This window comes from Oryza glaberrima, chromosome 11 (genome assembly GCF_000147395.1).
Source record: "Oryza glaberrima chromosome 11, OglaRS2, whole genome shotgun sequence".
Classification (NCBI taxonomy): Eukaryota; Viridiplantae; Streptophyta; class Magnoliopsida; order Poales; family Poaceae; genus Oryza; species Oryza glaberrima.
The window spans coordinates 3,024,501-3,038,890 of NC_068336.1; the positions used below are offsets into that span (position 1 = coordinate 3,024,501).

The 14,390-nt window shown below is 40.6% G+C and overlaps 1 protein-coding gene across 1 annotated transcript; it reads right to left on the minus strand.

Annotated features, from left to right (window-relative positions):
• Positions 1-10,794: 10,794 nt before the first annotated feature.
• On the minus strand, positions 10,795-13,815 carry LOC127753903 (probable mediator of RNA polymerase II transcription subunit 26c). Its single transcript, XM_052279351.1, has 9 exons — positions 13,130-13,815; positions 12,960-13,028; positions 12,754-12,836; positions 12,562-12,635; positions 12,386-12,438; positions 11,983-12,022; positions 11,728-11,870; positions 11,289-11,385; positions 10,795-11,118 (listed from the first exon to the last, which is right to left on the minus strand). The coding sequence occupies exons 1-9, from the start codon at positions 13,472-13,474 to the stop codon at positions 11,003-11,005; spliced, it is 1,020 nt and encodes a 339-aa protein (XP_052135311.1). The 5' UTR covers positions 13,475-13,815; the 3' UTR covers positions 10,795-11,002.
• Between the last annotated feature and the right edge of the window lie 575 nt (positions 13,816-14,390).

Genomic DNA, 14,390 nt, shown 5'->3' on the forward strand with positions numbered 1-14,390 from the left:
TTAATTAATAAGAGAAAAGAGAAAGATTTGAATAGTTAGATTATGATAGGTCTAAATTATAACGGTGTAGATTGGTCAACAAACTTGTTTACGAAATACAATTGTATTTATAAAAACATAATTAAGTAAGAGTTGTATATCACATAATTAAACAAAAAAATATGTGTTTTCTAAAATTCACCCACAACAAACTCGCGCGATAATCTACTAGTTATTGTATCATCAACAGAGGTAAAAACGAGCAAACATATTCACTAGATCTGGAGGCCACAAAATTTCCGTATAAATCCAAGAAAAAGAAGATTTGCACCATTAGTTCATACTAGGTTCGAATATTATAACAACGTAATTAACATTACTTTTAAAAAAAGTTTTTTCCAGAACCTATACACATGTCGGATTCAAAACACCCGACACAGTTGAGTGGAGCTTATTGGTGCTAGATTTACAACCGACACCAATGTGGAACGATGAAAAAAAAATCAATTTTTAGCATCCCTATATATTAAGAATTTTCGGCAGCGGAGGAGGAGAGGAGGAGACGCTACGTTGGCAGTAGTAGCGGCTGTAGCGAGGAGGGTTAGGGAGAGAGCGAGAGGTTGGGACTTGGGAGCGGGAGAGAGGAGCAACCTGATCGAGATCGAGAGAGAGTGTGTGCGCGTGCTAGAAAAGGATATAAAAAAACTAGATGGGCTTGTTGGTGGTTGGATTGACTCCATCCCTAAAGTTGCGTATTATTATTTTTTAAAAGAAAGGCACTTGTATCCCACTTTGTACTATCGGTTTATTAAAAAAAACACAGATATTAGGGTTGGTTTTTTTAATAAACTGATATATATGAGGGTGTCCTCTGAAAATCATCACTAGTACTGGCTTTTAATTTTAGGCCTGCCTGATGAATTGGGAGGATGGAAAAAGTCTGATAGATGAACCGACGTATACGAGGGAATCCTCTATTAGGGTCTTTGTAAATTGATCGACATATATACTTGTATACGAAATAGAATTCTACTTACCAAAACAGCATGAAAAGTTGTACTAGTATTATCAACGTAAAATGGGAGTTGTACTACATCAAATCTAGCTAATTGAACTTCAGCATAATTGTTATATTGTTAAAAGACAGGTAAAAAAGTAGCAAATAGTTTTATTACTATATAGACCCAGAAATCCTCACATAATTGGAGAAAAAAGTTTGCATAGTTAGTTCGTATATAGTTAGTCTAGATTATAGTGTGTAGATTTATTGTTCGTATACACAATATAATTATATTTAATTGAGAAAACAAAAGCGATAGTTTTATATCAAATACAATATTATTTTTTATATAAACAAAAGCTAGAAAAAGTTGTATATGTTCTACTTTTAAGATCTTTGCTCCGCGTAAAACTGTCATAGGAAATAATTTTATACTGCTATAGTGAAAATTCGTTTTGCGCTCTGTCTATCTCTCTCTCTCTATAAATATATTAATTTGTTATTACTGCTACGGAGTACTCCCTCCGTTTCGAAATATTTGACACCATTAACTTTTTAGTACGTGTTTGACCATTCATCTTATTCAAAATATTTAAGTAATTATTTATTCTTTTCATATCATTTGATTCATTGTTAAATATACTTTCACGTACATATAAAGTTTTACATATTTTATATTTTTTTTAAATAAGACGAACGGTTAAATATGTGCTAAAAAGTCAACGCTGTCAAATATTTTGAAACGGAGGGAGTATGATATTAATAGCTAATATAGCTAGCCTCTGAACAAAGAAAAGATGCTTAGGCTTACAGTGCGATCGGTCGAGCAAGCTTAATTAAGCTTGCGGGGTAGGACTCCAGAGCCCAGACGTGTACGAGCTGGGGTAGCTTAATTAGCTTATTAGGCAAACCGAACCGAATACAGAAATGATCGATGTGTAGTTGCACGCCGCGCGGTTCTTAATTTATAGCTGCAACGAAGCACTTGACCAGTAGGGTATGGTTAATTTTCCATCCTGCGATCTTATACTGCATGCACGTCCTTTTTTGCGGACGTGAGGCGGTTAATTAATTTCTTTTTCTGAAACAGCGCTACTAATTTTATTGATCGACATTAATTAACTGTAAGATCTAGAAGACTATAATGTGTGAAGCGAGCGACGAGGTATATATAAGATCAGTGGCGGACGCAGGATTTCGAATGTGGGTATTCAAAAATTTACAGCTTGCATTGATTAATTATTGATTCATTTACATATGGAAAGCTACAACTTAGTATTGATTCTGATATGCGTACATCCAAACTTGCAGAAAGGACTAGGAGCTTGGCCACTTGTTTATGATCTGTTAATTACTATATAATTATAACCTAGTAGGAAAACCTAAGCTCCTGGTTCCTGCAGTATACGTACATATAAATTAAAGTTGACTTAATTGGTTTTGACATATAAAGTTATTGATCCCGGGCGGCCGGCCAGTTCCGACGATGACAAGGACTTTACTGTTAGGCATTAGCTACTTGTGAATACTCCTACATATATACCAGCAGTTGAAAACGGTGGGTTTTCACTGCGGCTTCGTGTCCTGTTTCCCATCTATGCCATCAGAACTCATTCATCCAGCGTCCAATGATTTGACAAATTTTGTCCTGGACCGAATTTTTTTTAACTATTCGGTGACAACGTGCATTCACACGGATATTTGTATTATTTTGCACATATTCATGTAAATTTTGTTTTCATATGCTTAAGAGAATAAGACAATTTAATTGTATTAATAATTACATATTTTAGTTATTACATTTTCAAACTTAAAGATTGAATCCACTAATTTATGGTCACTCATATTTGATAATTTTGACTATAATTTAGCTACGAAAGGGTGGGCCACGCCACCACTATTCACCATTTGAGGATCCAGAACAAAGAAGGAAGGGTGGAGGAATAAGATGTACTCCCTCCGTATTTTAATGTATGACACCATTGACTTTTTAACCAACGTTTGACCATTCGTCTTATTCAAATTTTTTATGCAAATACAAAAATACTTATGTCATGCTTAAAGAATATTTGATGATAAATCAAGTCACAATAAAATAAATGATAATTACATAAATTTTTTGAATAAGACGAAAGGTCAAACGTTTATTAAAAAGTCAACTGCGTCATACATTAAAATACGGAGGGAGTAACTTATAGGTGGTGGGTCATAGTAGTGGGGATCAATTTTAGATATAGTGGGATGATATGGTTATAAATAAGTAAATAGTAATGATATATTTTCAAACCATACAATTTACAATCACAACTGTGACAAAATATGTCCATCAACTAAAACAACCCTTGAGAGAATTTGCTACGTACAACTGTACAAGACACGTTAAAATTAGCTTTTATTTGAGGACGGTATAAAATCGTCGCTTTGATAGTGGATACGTACTTTAGATTCTTATTTCAGGACAGTATTTCTTTGTAACAGTGTACAACCACACCATTGCTTTATCATTTCTTACCATATTCCAAAGAGAAACTTCACATGTCGACCCTCGCACATTTTCTCGGTTCAAACACATGCATCATTACTATTAACATGTGTAATAGTAAACCTTTCCTCCTCCAAAACCTTAAATTCACTGCAAGAAAACAAAACAGCATGTCCTTGGTGGTCGAAGTATAGCCTGATAGCCGTCAAGGTAAATTATTCCGTTGGCCGACCGCCAAGTCTAGAGAGTCAGGGATATTCAGATTTCTTGGTAGCTAACCGTAAACTAGTACTACGATTCTAGATAGGACCCACGAATCTAGATGTTGCAGCACTAGCTCCAAAAAATTGTGCGTGATATATGAACCAAGTACTAATGATGTTAAATGAAACTATTGAATGTGTTAAACTATTAGATTTGTTATAGATGATGCGTCAATAGCTAACATATGGGTAACTATTAAACTTGTTCTTATGGTCCATGATGATAAACGAGGGCTGCTATACGTACGATATGTTTTATACGATAGTTGTACGATGAAACACTTCTCCAGTGTTTAGTAACAGCTGTAAGTTTGGTCCCACATATATGGATGGATTTACCTTGTATTGCTCGGCCCATATGCATATATATATTAAAAAAATTGCAAAGTAAAGTTTATGATAACATATTTTGCAAAGAAGAACAGAGAAAGTCTGATGAGCAGGAAAATTTGGTCACGTAGATCTTCTATTTCGCCGGAATTCGTTGATTGCTCCGTACTCATTTACAATGGAAAAACTCCTGTTCGTTGTAAGATCAATATACAAGCGTTAATTATATGGTCTTATTCTTAGACATTGCACAGAAAAAAACAAAGGGACTAGCGTAACAAAGAATATGTTTGTGAGGCCCAAGCAAATAAGATGGACATACCAGATTAGTATTGTGTTGTAGATTATCAGACCGTCAATTTAGATACTAACTTAGGCTTACAGCAGAAATAAGATAAACCGATAAGAAAAGGGGTAAAAGACGACGATGAGTTTGTAAACTTTGGGCTTCTGGGTCATGAGCGACTTATATTCTCATCACGTATCCTTGTTTCCGTGCCGTCTGTTTGGTCCGTGTTTGATCGTACTAATTTCTGTAGGTCCTAATCAATTCTATGTACTACGTACGTACGTAAGTCCATGGTGTGATCTATACCAGGCTTAATCTTGCTTTGGTAGCTATACAGTTACATGGGGTACTTTATTTTTGGATAATGGAATAACATTCGTAGTATGTATGTGTTGGGGTTTGATTCTGATTTTGTTTCCCTCGTCCTCTCCTCTCAACTTACCTAGGATTTTAGCATGTCTCATCGTCTCCCTCTATCATTGAACAATCGCTCTCTCTTTTTTCACACTACCGCGCATCTTGCTTAACCTTTTGATGAACATGCTCACGTAGTCGTCGTGACAAGGACTGTAGTCGTCGTGGCAATGCCGCAGTCCTTATCGATCTCGTTTATTACTGCTGTTTGGATTATTTTGGAGGAAGTTTTTCTTAGTTCAATTGGCTTTATCTTCTGAATGGATGGTTTCGTTGTGTATATTTTATCTTTTTTGGTGATGTATTGGAGATGATATTTCCCTTCAGCTCTGTCGGTAATACTCTTAAAAATAAATAAATTTATGAGTTTTCAAAAAAAAAAGAACATGCTCTCTCTTCAAGACTTTTTCATCTCCTCTTTCCTTCCTGATTGCATTCCACATGCCAAGATTATGGTGTACAATTCTATGATATTGGAACGGGAAGTGAATGAAAATGTGTAGGAAATGAATATTATATATGTCACTGGACCTATTTTAGTACGCGGGATTTTTTTTCCTTTTTGCAAAACCTCAGCTGAAGTTGTAACTAGCAGATAAGAAATAGCCTATTCTAAAGAAGTTGCCTGACGGATGAACATGACGAATATTAAACTCTAACTACCTAATGTTTGTTGTAATTTTGGTTTATCCGGTGTATAACGCATGGGCACTTCTTCTAATCAAACAAAAGAAAAGGACAGTGGACGTATTTTCTATTGGAATAATTTTACTTTGACTCCCTTAATTAGTAGCCGAATTTGATTCATATCCCTGACGCACAATACCAGATAACTTGACCCTCAAACTATTAAAACCAATGCAATTTTACTCTCTCGGTGGTTTTGGAGGGCGGTTTTCGCTGGTGTGGCGCCTACATGGCGGTGTTGACCTGGTCCTCGTCACATGTGGCATCTGACGTGACATTTGAGCTGGAGGCGATCCACTGTTGCCACTCCAACGTCCTCCCGCCCATCACCGCCACCGCCGCTCCAACGCCCGCTCCCCTGGGAAGGATGAAGGTGAATAGAAAGGGGAGAGAAAGAGAAAGAGAGATAAGGGAGAGAGGGGGGGAGGGAGAAGGAAGAAGGGAAGGAGAGAGTATGCCATATTAGCTCAAGCGCCATGTCAAATGCCACGTGAGATGATCAGGTCAACACTGTCACGTAGGCGCAACGCCAACGAGACCGCCTTCCAAAACCATCAAGGAAGTAAAATTACACATGTTTTAATAGTTATGGGGATCAAGATATCTGGTATTGTGATGCAGGGATACAAATTACATTCGGCCCCTAATTTAAGGGAGTCAAAGTGAACTTATTCCTTTTCGATTCACACCACCGTACTTTGTGTAAGAAGGCTGGGCCTTAATTGGGTTGAGATGGGCTGGCCACACCCCTTGTGAACTCGCCCGACATCCAGACATCCACGGTCGAGTAGTCACTCTAGTTCCCCTTCTTCGGAATAGGAAGGTGGTCCGTACGCCACAAGATTCCATCAAGCTTCCTCCTCTTTGCTTGCTGGTTTTGATTTTTGGATTCCTTCCGTTTGCGTCTGGATTCATTGATGGCGGCGGCGACGGGGTACGGCGACGCCCCGACCGGCGACGATCTGGCCGCGTACGACCAACTGCTCCACTCGCCACATGGCGGAGATCTTCGCCGTGCGCCTGCCGGACGCCGCCGCCCTGCGGCACCATCAGCTTCTGCAACGACGTCATCTACAGCCGCAGCCGTACTGACGACTCCACCTACCACCGACCTGCCACACCCAGAAACCAGCTAGGTAATCTGATTCAGAAACCAGCTTTCATGCATAAACCATCACACTTAGGGCCGTGTTTAGACTCAATTTTTTTCGTCAAAATTCTAACTTTTCCATCACATTAAATATTTGAACACATGCATGAAGCATTAAGTGTGGATGAAAAAAAACCGATTGCACAGTTTACATGTAAATTGTGAGATAAATCTTTTGAGCCTAATTACGCCATGATTTGATAATGTGGTGCTACAGTAAATATTTGCTAATGAAGGATTAATTAGGCTTAACAAATTCGTCTCGCAGTTTACAGGTCTGTAATTTATTTTGTTATTAGTCTACGTTTAATACTTCAAATGTGTGTCCGTATACTTAAAAAAATTTGTCACACGAACTAAACACAACCTTAATTTGTTGTATACTTTCAATTCTGAAATATATATCTATAATAGCCAAAACTGTACATAAATGGAGTAAAACAGAGTCTAAACCCAAGACAATTAATCCACAAATCGGATGACTAGTGAAGGCGAATGAGCAATTCAGGATTTGTGTAGCTCCATGATATGTTTCAGACCACTCATTATTGGTTCTGCATATACATTGTTTGTTTTCTTATTATAGTGCAAATGAAAAACTCAAAATTTATGAAATCGTATTTGCAACTAGCATTCATGCATGCATATTAATCAAGAAAGCAATAGATTACTTTTAGTTTTTAACCCAAGTTTCGTTTTGGTTTAACATATTTTCACTTTGGACACCCTTTTTAAACATCTTCTTGATTCACTTTAGTCCCATTATCCTGAATACCCTGCCGCTTTGGGTATACAAAGGACATCAATGCAACGGCATAATCGAGATGAGCTTGACCAGGGTGCAGTTTACGGTGGTACACGGAGAGTAATCTTGAGGATGAGCGTTCGTGAAAAAAATAAGTAATCTTAAGGATGAGGGAAAAAGGAGTCCAAAGTGAAAAATGTATTAAAAAAGCAAAAAAAATATGGGCTGAAGGGGGTGTAACATGGAACTTCAATAAGGAGTCCACTCTGAAATTTTCACTCTTAAAATTATTTTTGTGGGATTCGATATATTTTTATGAAAATCTTATAAAATTCTTGCTTTCAAATAATGTCTATATTAGTTTCAATTGGATTATTTTTTTTCTCCCAAAACAGGGCAACATCATGCTAACCGGTCCATCGTTTGCCACCTCGGCATATGCCCGTCATAACCGCGTAGGAGGATGGAACAAGGGGACCTTATGCTTGCTCCGTCGTACCGAGAGGAGGAAGAGGGGGTAACAGGCCAGGGGCATATGTTTGTGGTATAAACTGCCTAATAATGTTTTATTTAAGTAGGCCAAAATAACCAAATACATACACAAGATTTACTTATGATGTTGATAATTAGCACATAAAGCCTCACAATATACAGTTCTACATAGAGTTTATAAACCTTTTAACACATCCACGTCGGTTTCATATTGCAAAGTAGCCAGTTTAGCATGTGATATCCTGGTCTATTTTAGATCATCTCCCAAGAGGTGTCGAAAATTAGACTCCCAAAAATCCTATATTGGGGACATACCAAAAGATATTGAATAAAAAAACCGTTTCCTCCAAAAGTGTCATAATAATTGATCCTATCTATTTTAAAACAGCCTTTTTAACTGTACCATATCTCCCAAACCGATCTCGCACGCAAGGGAGGCGAGATGTCGGCTCTATTTTTGTTCTGCCGATTGCGTGAGGGAACCAGCAGCTAGCTAGTAGGGCTGATGCCAATCACAGCTAGGTTAATTTCCTTGCTCAACAAGATCAATAAGTGGTGTTCATCAAACTTCGCTCTTCATCTCGTCTCCCGCATTTGCAAGCAACATAATTTGTGTAGTAGCAGAAGGGGTATTCAATTATTTTATCTTCATCTCTTCCTTTGAGGCAGTTACATCTTGCCTGTATGATTTCTATTTCCAAGAGGCAACAAATTAAGTATACGCGCCCAACTAATAATACGTACGTGCGTACGTTAATGGAAGCCAGAACAGATCGATTAATTTGCACGTACGAGCGAGTTGTTCACACAGATGGAACGGTAAATGATATACATGCATATATATTTTGGAGATATATATATATATACATGCATATTGGTAGCAACAAAAATTAAGAGTGAGACATTTTTAGCGAAACAGAGGCTCATGTCATGTTCTATCTTGTACAGCTATTCTATTCATTGTTGCGTTCAACACGTATGCGTACAAATACATGCATGATCAGTTTAGCATTATTCGTATGTCCCGCATATTTGGTGCGTGCGGAATATTAATTTTTACTATCTAATCCAACAATTCAAATATATATGTCCGAACCAGGTTGCGTTTTTTTTTGGGGGGGGGGCTTGAGCCCCCTACCCAGCCGCTGGTCCTGACTCCATGGAGATGTGAGGGAGGATTTATGGTGGAAAGAGGGAGAGAAGAAGGTTGAGCCCGTGCTATGCTCCAAACCTAACTCCGTCGCTAGCTGCTCTAATTGGGCATGACGCATACACACACAGTACTTTGAGTCCGTCCAATGGAGACTTTATTTGCATAAGGTAGCAGCTAGCTTAATTAGGATCTCGCCGGCGGCGAAGTAGCCTCAGAAGCTACTAGCATAATAAGGTAGTAGCTAGCTTAATTAGGATCTCGCCAGCGGCGAAGCAGCCTCAGAAGCTGCCCAACTACAAAAACAGCCGCGAGTAGTGAAGCCTGCAGAGAAGAAGACGCAGCAGCCCAAGCTTGGCTCAGCCACCGTCCATCCCAACATCTAGTTACCTACCTCGTAGGTTAATTAATGCATTATTAAGTACTATCTCTGTTTTACAATGTAAAACTTTCTACCATTGCCCATATATATATATATATATTAATGAATCTAAACACAAAAATATGTCTAGATTTATTAACATCTAAATGAATGTGGTCAATGCTAGAAAGTCTTTTATTGTGAAACGGATGAAGTACTGGCCCTTGCAGCGTCAGCTCCGATAGCTCGCCGGCCGGCTTCGAGCTGCAGCTTTGTCAGCCAGCTTCTGCAGGCGCGGGCAGCGCCGCGACGACAGGAGGCGGCCGATCGAGGAGGTGGCTGTCGCCGGGGAGCCGGAGGGTGGCCTTGTCCAGTGACAATGTCATGGCGGCTTCCAATCTCGTGGAGCTCGGGAGTTCATGGATAGCAACGGCGCCGCCGCCGTCGTTGAGGCTAAAATTCCTCCGACGAAGTTTCAAGGTGAAAGATCTCGCCACCGGCTGCTGCTGCCTGCATACCATGCCGGATCCACACGTCCACCTGCATGCGCGGCGTCGATGGTGGCGAGGGCGTGGTTGACGAAGGCGACGAACCGGCCGCGGCTCTCTCTCACAAGGACTCGAAGCGGAGGGAAGGGGACGCGCGGCCACAGGCGGCGCCACCGCCGCCCGTTGTTGGAAGGAAGCGGAGGACGTCGTCACAGAGAAGCCGCCGCCGCCGACGTGGTGATCGGACGCCGCCGTGCATGCATTCCATGGCGAAGCACCGATGGATAATGATGATCTGGTATCGATGGATCCGGTAATAATTTATTGGCCTGTTCGAATGAAGCCCGGCCCAAGGGCCCAGGCCCGAAAAGATTTTACAAGGCATATATAGATGAAAATTTTGAGGCACGGGGCAAAAGAGAAAGAAAGGAAAATATTGACAAAAGAACCAAAGCTAAAAAAATGATTAAGACCCTCCTTGTTTAGGTTTATAAGCCAAAAATTCTAAATCTAAACAAACGAGCGGTTTTTCAATTTGGCTTTTTTAAAAGCCAAAAGCCACTCTTACACTATTAAGCTAAAACCTATGTTGTAGAAGTTTTTTTTTTTTTTTTTTTTTTTTGCTTATTTGAAGTGAAGATATGACTCTACCATTATACTTAATGCTTTAAAGCCATCGGCTTATAAAAATATAAAGCAAAAAGTTAACTTAAAAGCCTAACACAATAAACCTAGGCCCAACCAAAGAGGCCCTAAGAAACAAGGCTTTGTCATTTACTCTACAACTGATAAGGTGTGAAATAATAAACGAAGCAAGCAAAAATATTCATACATAAAACTTTTATTGTTCTTAATGATTTAAAAACCAATATTTAGAAATAAACTACGATGAAAAAAAATCCTTAAAATCAACTCTAAAATTAAGTTGCAAGATTTAAACTTTGGCTACATTTTAAATAAACTGTACAAGCAATGGCAACATTTTAAACTTCTATTTCTCCTGCAAAAACCATAAGCATCCCTCTCATGTACATGGAACATATCAGACTGAAGTTGAGGCTAGCCAATACATAGCACATGAAGAAAAGAAACCTCTCTTTTTTTTCTCCTTTTCTTCTTAGTGCAACTTGTAAAAGACAAATTTGAAATCTGGGTTCCCAGAAAATGCAATGTCACCGGTGCCTTGCTGGGAACCCACCCCCATTGCCCTTGCGGATGAAGGCATTTCTATTTTTCGGCTTCGGAATTTCATTGATGTCCATCACCTGAATCGTCCTCTGTTTTTTTGCTGCCAAAAATGGAAACCGCAAATAAAAATATGTTAACCTACTTACATTTGTTTTCAATCTGTTCCTGTAGGACCATTCCTGACAAATTGCTTTCAAATATAACCATTTGACATTCTTGTTATGCAGTGTGCTTATAATGCAGGTGTACAAAAAGTTTTAGTAAATTTACCATTTTGTGCTTCCTGGTAATTCTCCTGGAGTCTCTTCCTCGCAGAGTCCAGCCTTTCAAGGTCAAGATGACTGTCCTTCTGTTCCTTCACCATCCTCTGCATGAAAAAACCACCAAAATCATTCTGACATTCACATCTATCTATGACAACAACACTCACCCACTGCACACGAATAAAACATTTCAAAAAAGCTTCCAACTTTGTGGTAACAGTCACTCTTTTGTTCACTGAAAGTGGAACATGGAGCCTTTATTGTCATGTTGCATGATTAGACACCATTGTACAATGAGTAGTGACGAATCAGTCAAAAGATCCTACATCCGGGGTCCATGCTGATAGTGCTACTTCTACTTTAAACGAAATGCAGTGCACAACCTCTGCCCGACAACAATAGGGACTTAGGGGGAAATGGAAAGAAAGGTCTGGTTGCATCCTTACAGCTGGAGCAGAAGATGAAGTAGTAGAATGGTGGGTGTTGTTGATCTGCCTTGCATTATGATGCGCTGGCGCAGGGCTTGCTCTATGTTTTGTCGCTGCTATCGACGCGATCCCATTGCTAACCCTCTCTGAGCTTGAGTTGTCTGTAATCCAGAGAAAGAAAAGGAACATGTCACAAGAAATCAGTAATTATGGGTACTCAAAACAGTGAAATCTGAAGAAATCCATGGAAGGTAGCGTATTTGTCACACTCACTATGCCTACTTGGGCTGGGGGAATACTTGAACTCTGAAACCTGAAAGGTTGCATCAGCAGAGGAGGTGTCATTGTCACACAATTAGGAACCAAAAAATAGAAGTTAAAAGTATATATAGGATGTATTAAAGTACAAACTGTGCTGTCACTACAACTAATAATTACTGGTTTTGCATTATCTCTTAGTTTAATCAGCATGAGAAAAGCATGTGCAATCCCCTTTCTTTTTCTCTGAAATGTAGTAGTATTTGTTTGGTAAACCAACAGGGGATAATTGAGAAGGGAATATTCTGGGCACAATGACATGTTACTAAAAGGAAACTTTCTATGGGGAAAGGGAATCACTAAAAGAAGATTGTGGTGTGCAGTTGCTCAGAGCCACTTGTTAGCAAGAACAGTTTACCTGAGAGCTTTGCTGGTTCTTGCCTTGGATTTTCTCCGGGGAGTTGCCATCGGCTGCCATCATCAAAGCAACCGATTTAACCCATCAGGATTATCAAAAACATGAATTGTAAAAGAAGAAAAAAAGAAAGAAACATGAGCCGAAGACAAATGCAAATATTTTGCACAGCGACATACTGATGATCGAGTTGCTGGCGTCACCGCTGGAATTGTGTAACCGCACCCAATCGTCCACTATCTCCTTCCACTTCCTTCAAGTTGCAACCAACACCAAAATTCACCCAAAAAAAGGGACAATTAAACCGCATATTCCAACAACACTACTTGGCTATAGTGTTTATCCATGTTCATCATCTTCTTCTTACTCACCTGATGAGCTGCTTGACAAGTAGCCGGACTTCACCGGAGGGATGTTTGCGCAGACCATTCACATGCCGTCCGATGTCAGTCTCCTGGACAAGCACAAAGCATGAACTTCTAACTTCATCTCATCTCCTTTTGTTGCAAGGGGAACAGAAGAGAACAGCAGTGAAGGTGAAAGAAGAAGATGGGGGTAAAAAAGCTTTTGTTTTCACCTGGAGCGCCTTGTACGTGATGTCCATGTCTGCCAGGCTCTGCAGCAAGCTCAGCAGCTCGTCCTCCGACTGCGAGGAAGCAAACCAAAAACGTGCAGCTCGTGTCAGATTTCTGCGGTTTCTTTGAGCGAATTAAAAAAAAAAGAGAAGAAAATGGATTGTTTGAGGACCTGGTCTTCGTCCTCCAAGAAGTCCTTGATTGCCAGGATCTTGATCTCGAGGCCGTCCGCCGCCGCCGCCGCCGCCTCGTCGTCGTCGTCCTCACCCTCCGCCACCGCCGCCCCACGCGGCGACGGCGTAGTCGCCGCCGCCGCGCCGCAGTTGCCGCCGCCGCCGCCGGCGGCGGCGTAGAGCCGCTCCACGATACCGTCGCGCCGCGCGCGCAGCTCGTCGGGGCGGTCGCGTGCGGCACAGGCCAGCGCGGCGTCCACGAGCTCCCACACGCCGCCGCCGCCGCCGCCGCCGCCTCCAAACGCCGCCAGCGCGCGGCCGAGCCGCTCGTCGTCCCGATCCATCTCCCCTCGCGGCGGCGCCGGAGTATATATCGGATCTTTCCAAGTCACCGCCACACCTCACAAACCCCGTCAACCAACCAAAAATCCGACACCGATCAAGAACCCAACCTCCTCCGCACCGTCGTCGTCGGACGGCGGCGGCCGCCAGATGACGCAAGATTCCGGTGGGTAGGCCAGCCAGACCCGGTAAGCGAGCGAAGACGAGGAGACCGTTAACGGGAAGGATCCGATAATGGGGAGGAGAGAGAGAAAAAGTTGCTCCGGTTTGAAGCCGATCTTTGGGCTTCTTCTCCTCCCTCCCATGGATTTGTTGCTCCGTTTTGGGAAGAGACCAAAATAGCCTCGGAAAACGTGCGTGGGGGGATTTATGCTTTTTGGTGGTTGATGGTGTTTGCAAGTTGTAGCCGATGGATATGTGCATTGTTTGGGAAAAAAATGTTAACCTTATGGCTTTGCCATTTGATTTAAGGGTAATTTAAGAACCATGTCATTATAATTTTGTAAAGTTTGAGATATGTCATCGGTAACATGTGGGTCAGGATGGCATATCTTAAATTTTGCAAAATTATAATGGCATGGTTCCAATTTTTCCTTGATTTATTTAATTTGGTTCAAACAATATATCACCTCTCTTATACTGGCTTTTAATCATGTACTAACATATAGTTATCAAGATGCGAGATATTCTTGCAAGTTATAATTGTTAGCTACTCCTAACCATCGAGATGTGAGATATGTTGCAAGCCATAATTGAACACTCTAAATAAGACAAGACAGTTTTACTTTTTCCCTAAAACCTCTCCAAATGTCGCAAGCAATCACACAAGTGTTATGCTTACTTTCACGCTATGGGTAAAGTGACACGGTTTTTATTACTTTTTGTTAGAAAACTCTCAAACCATCCATAGAAATGTAC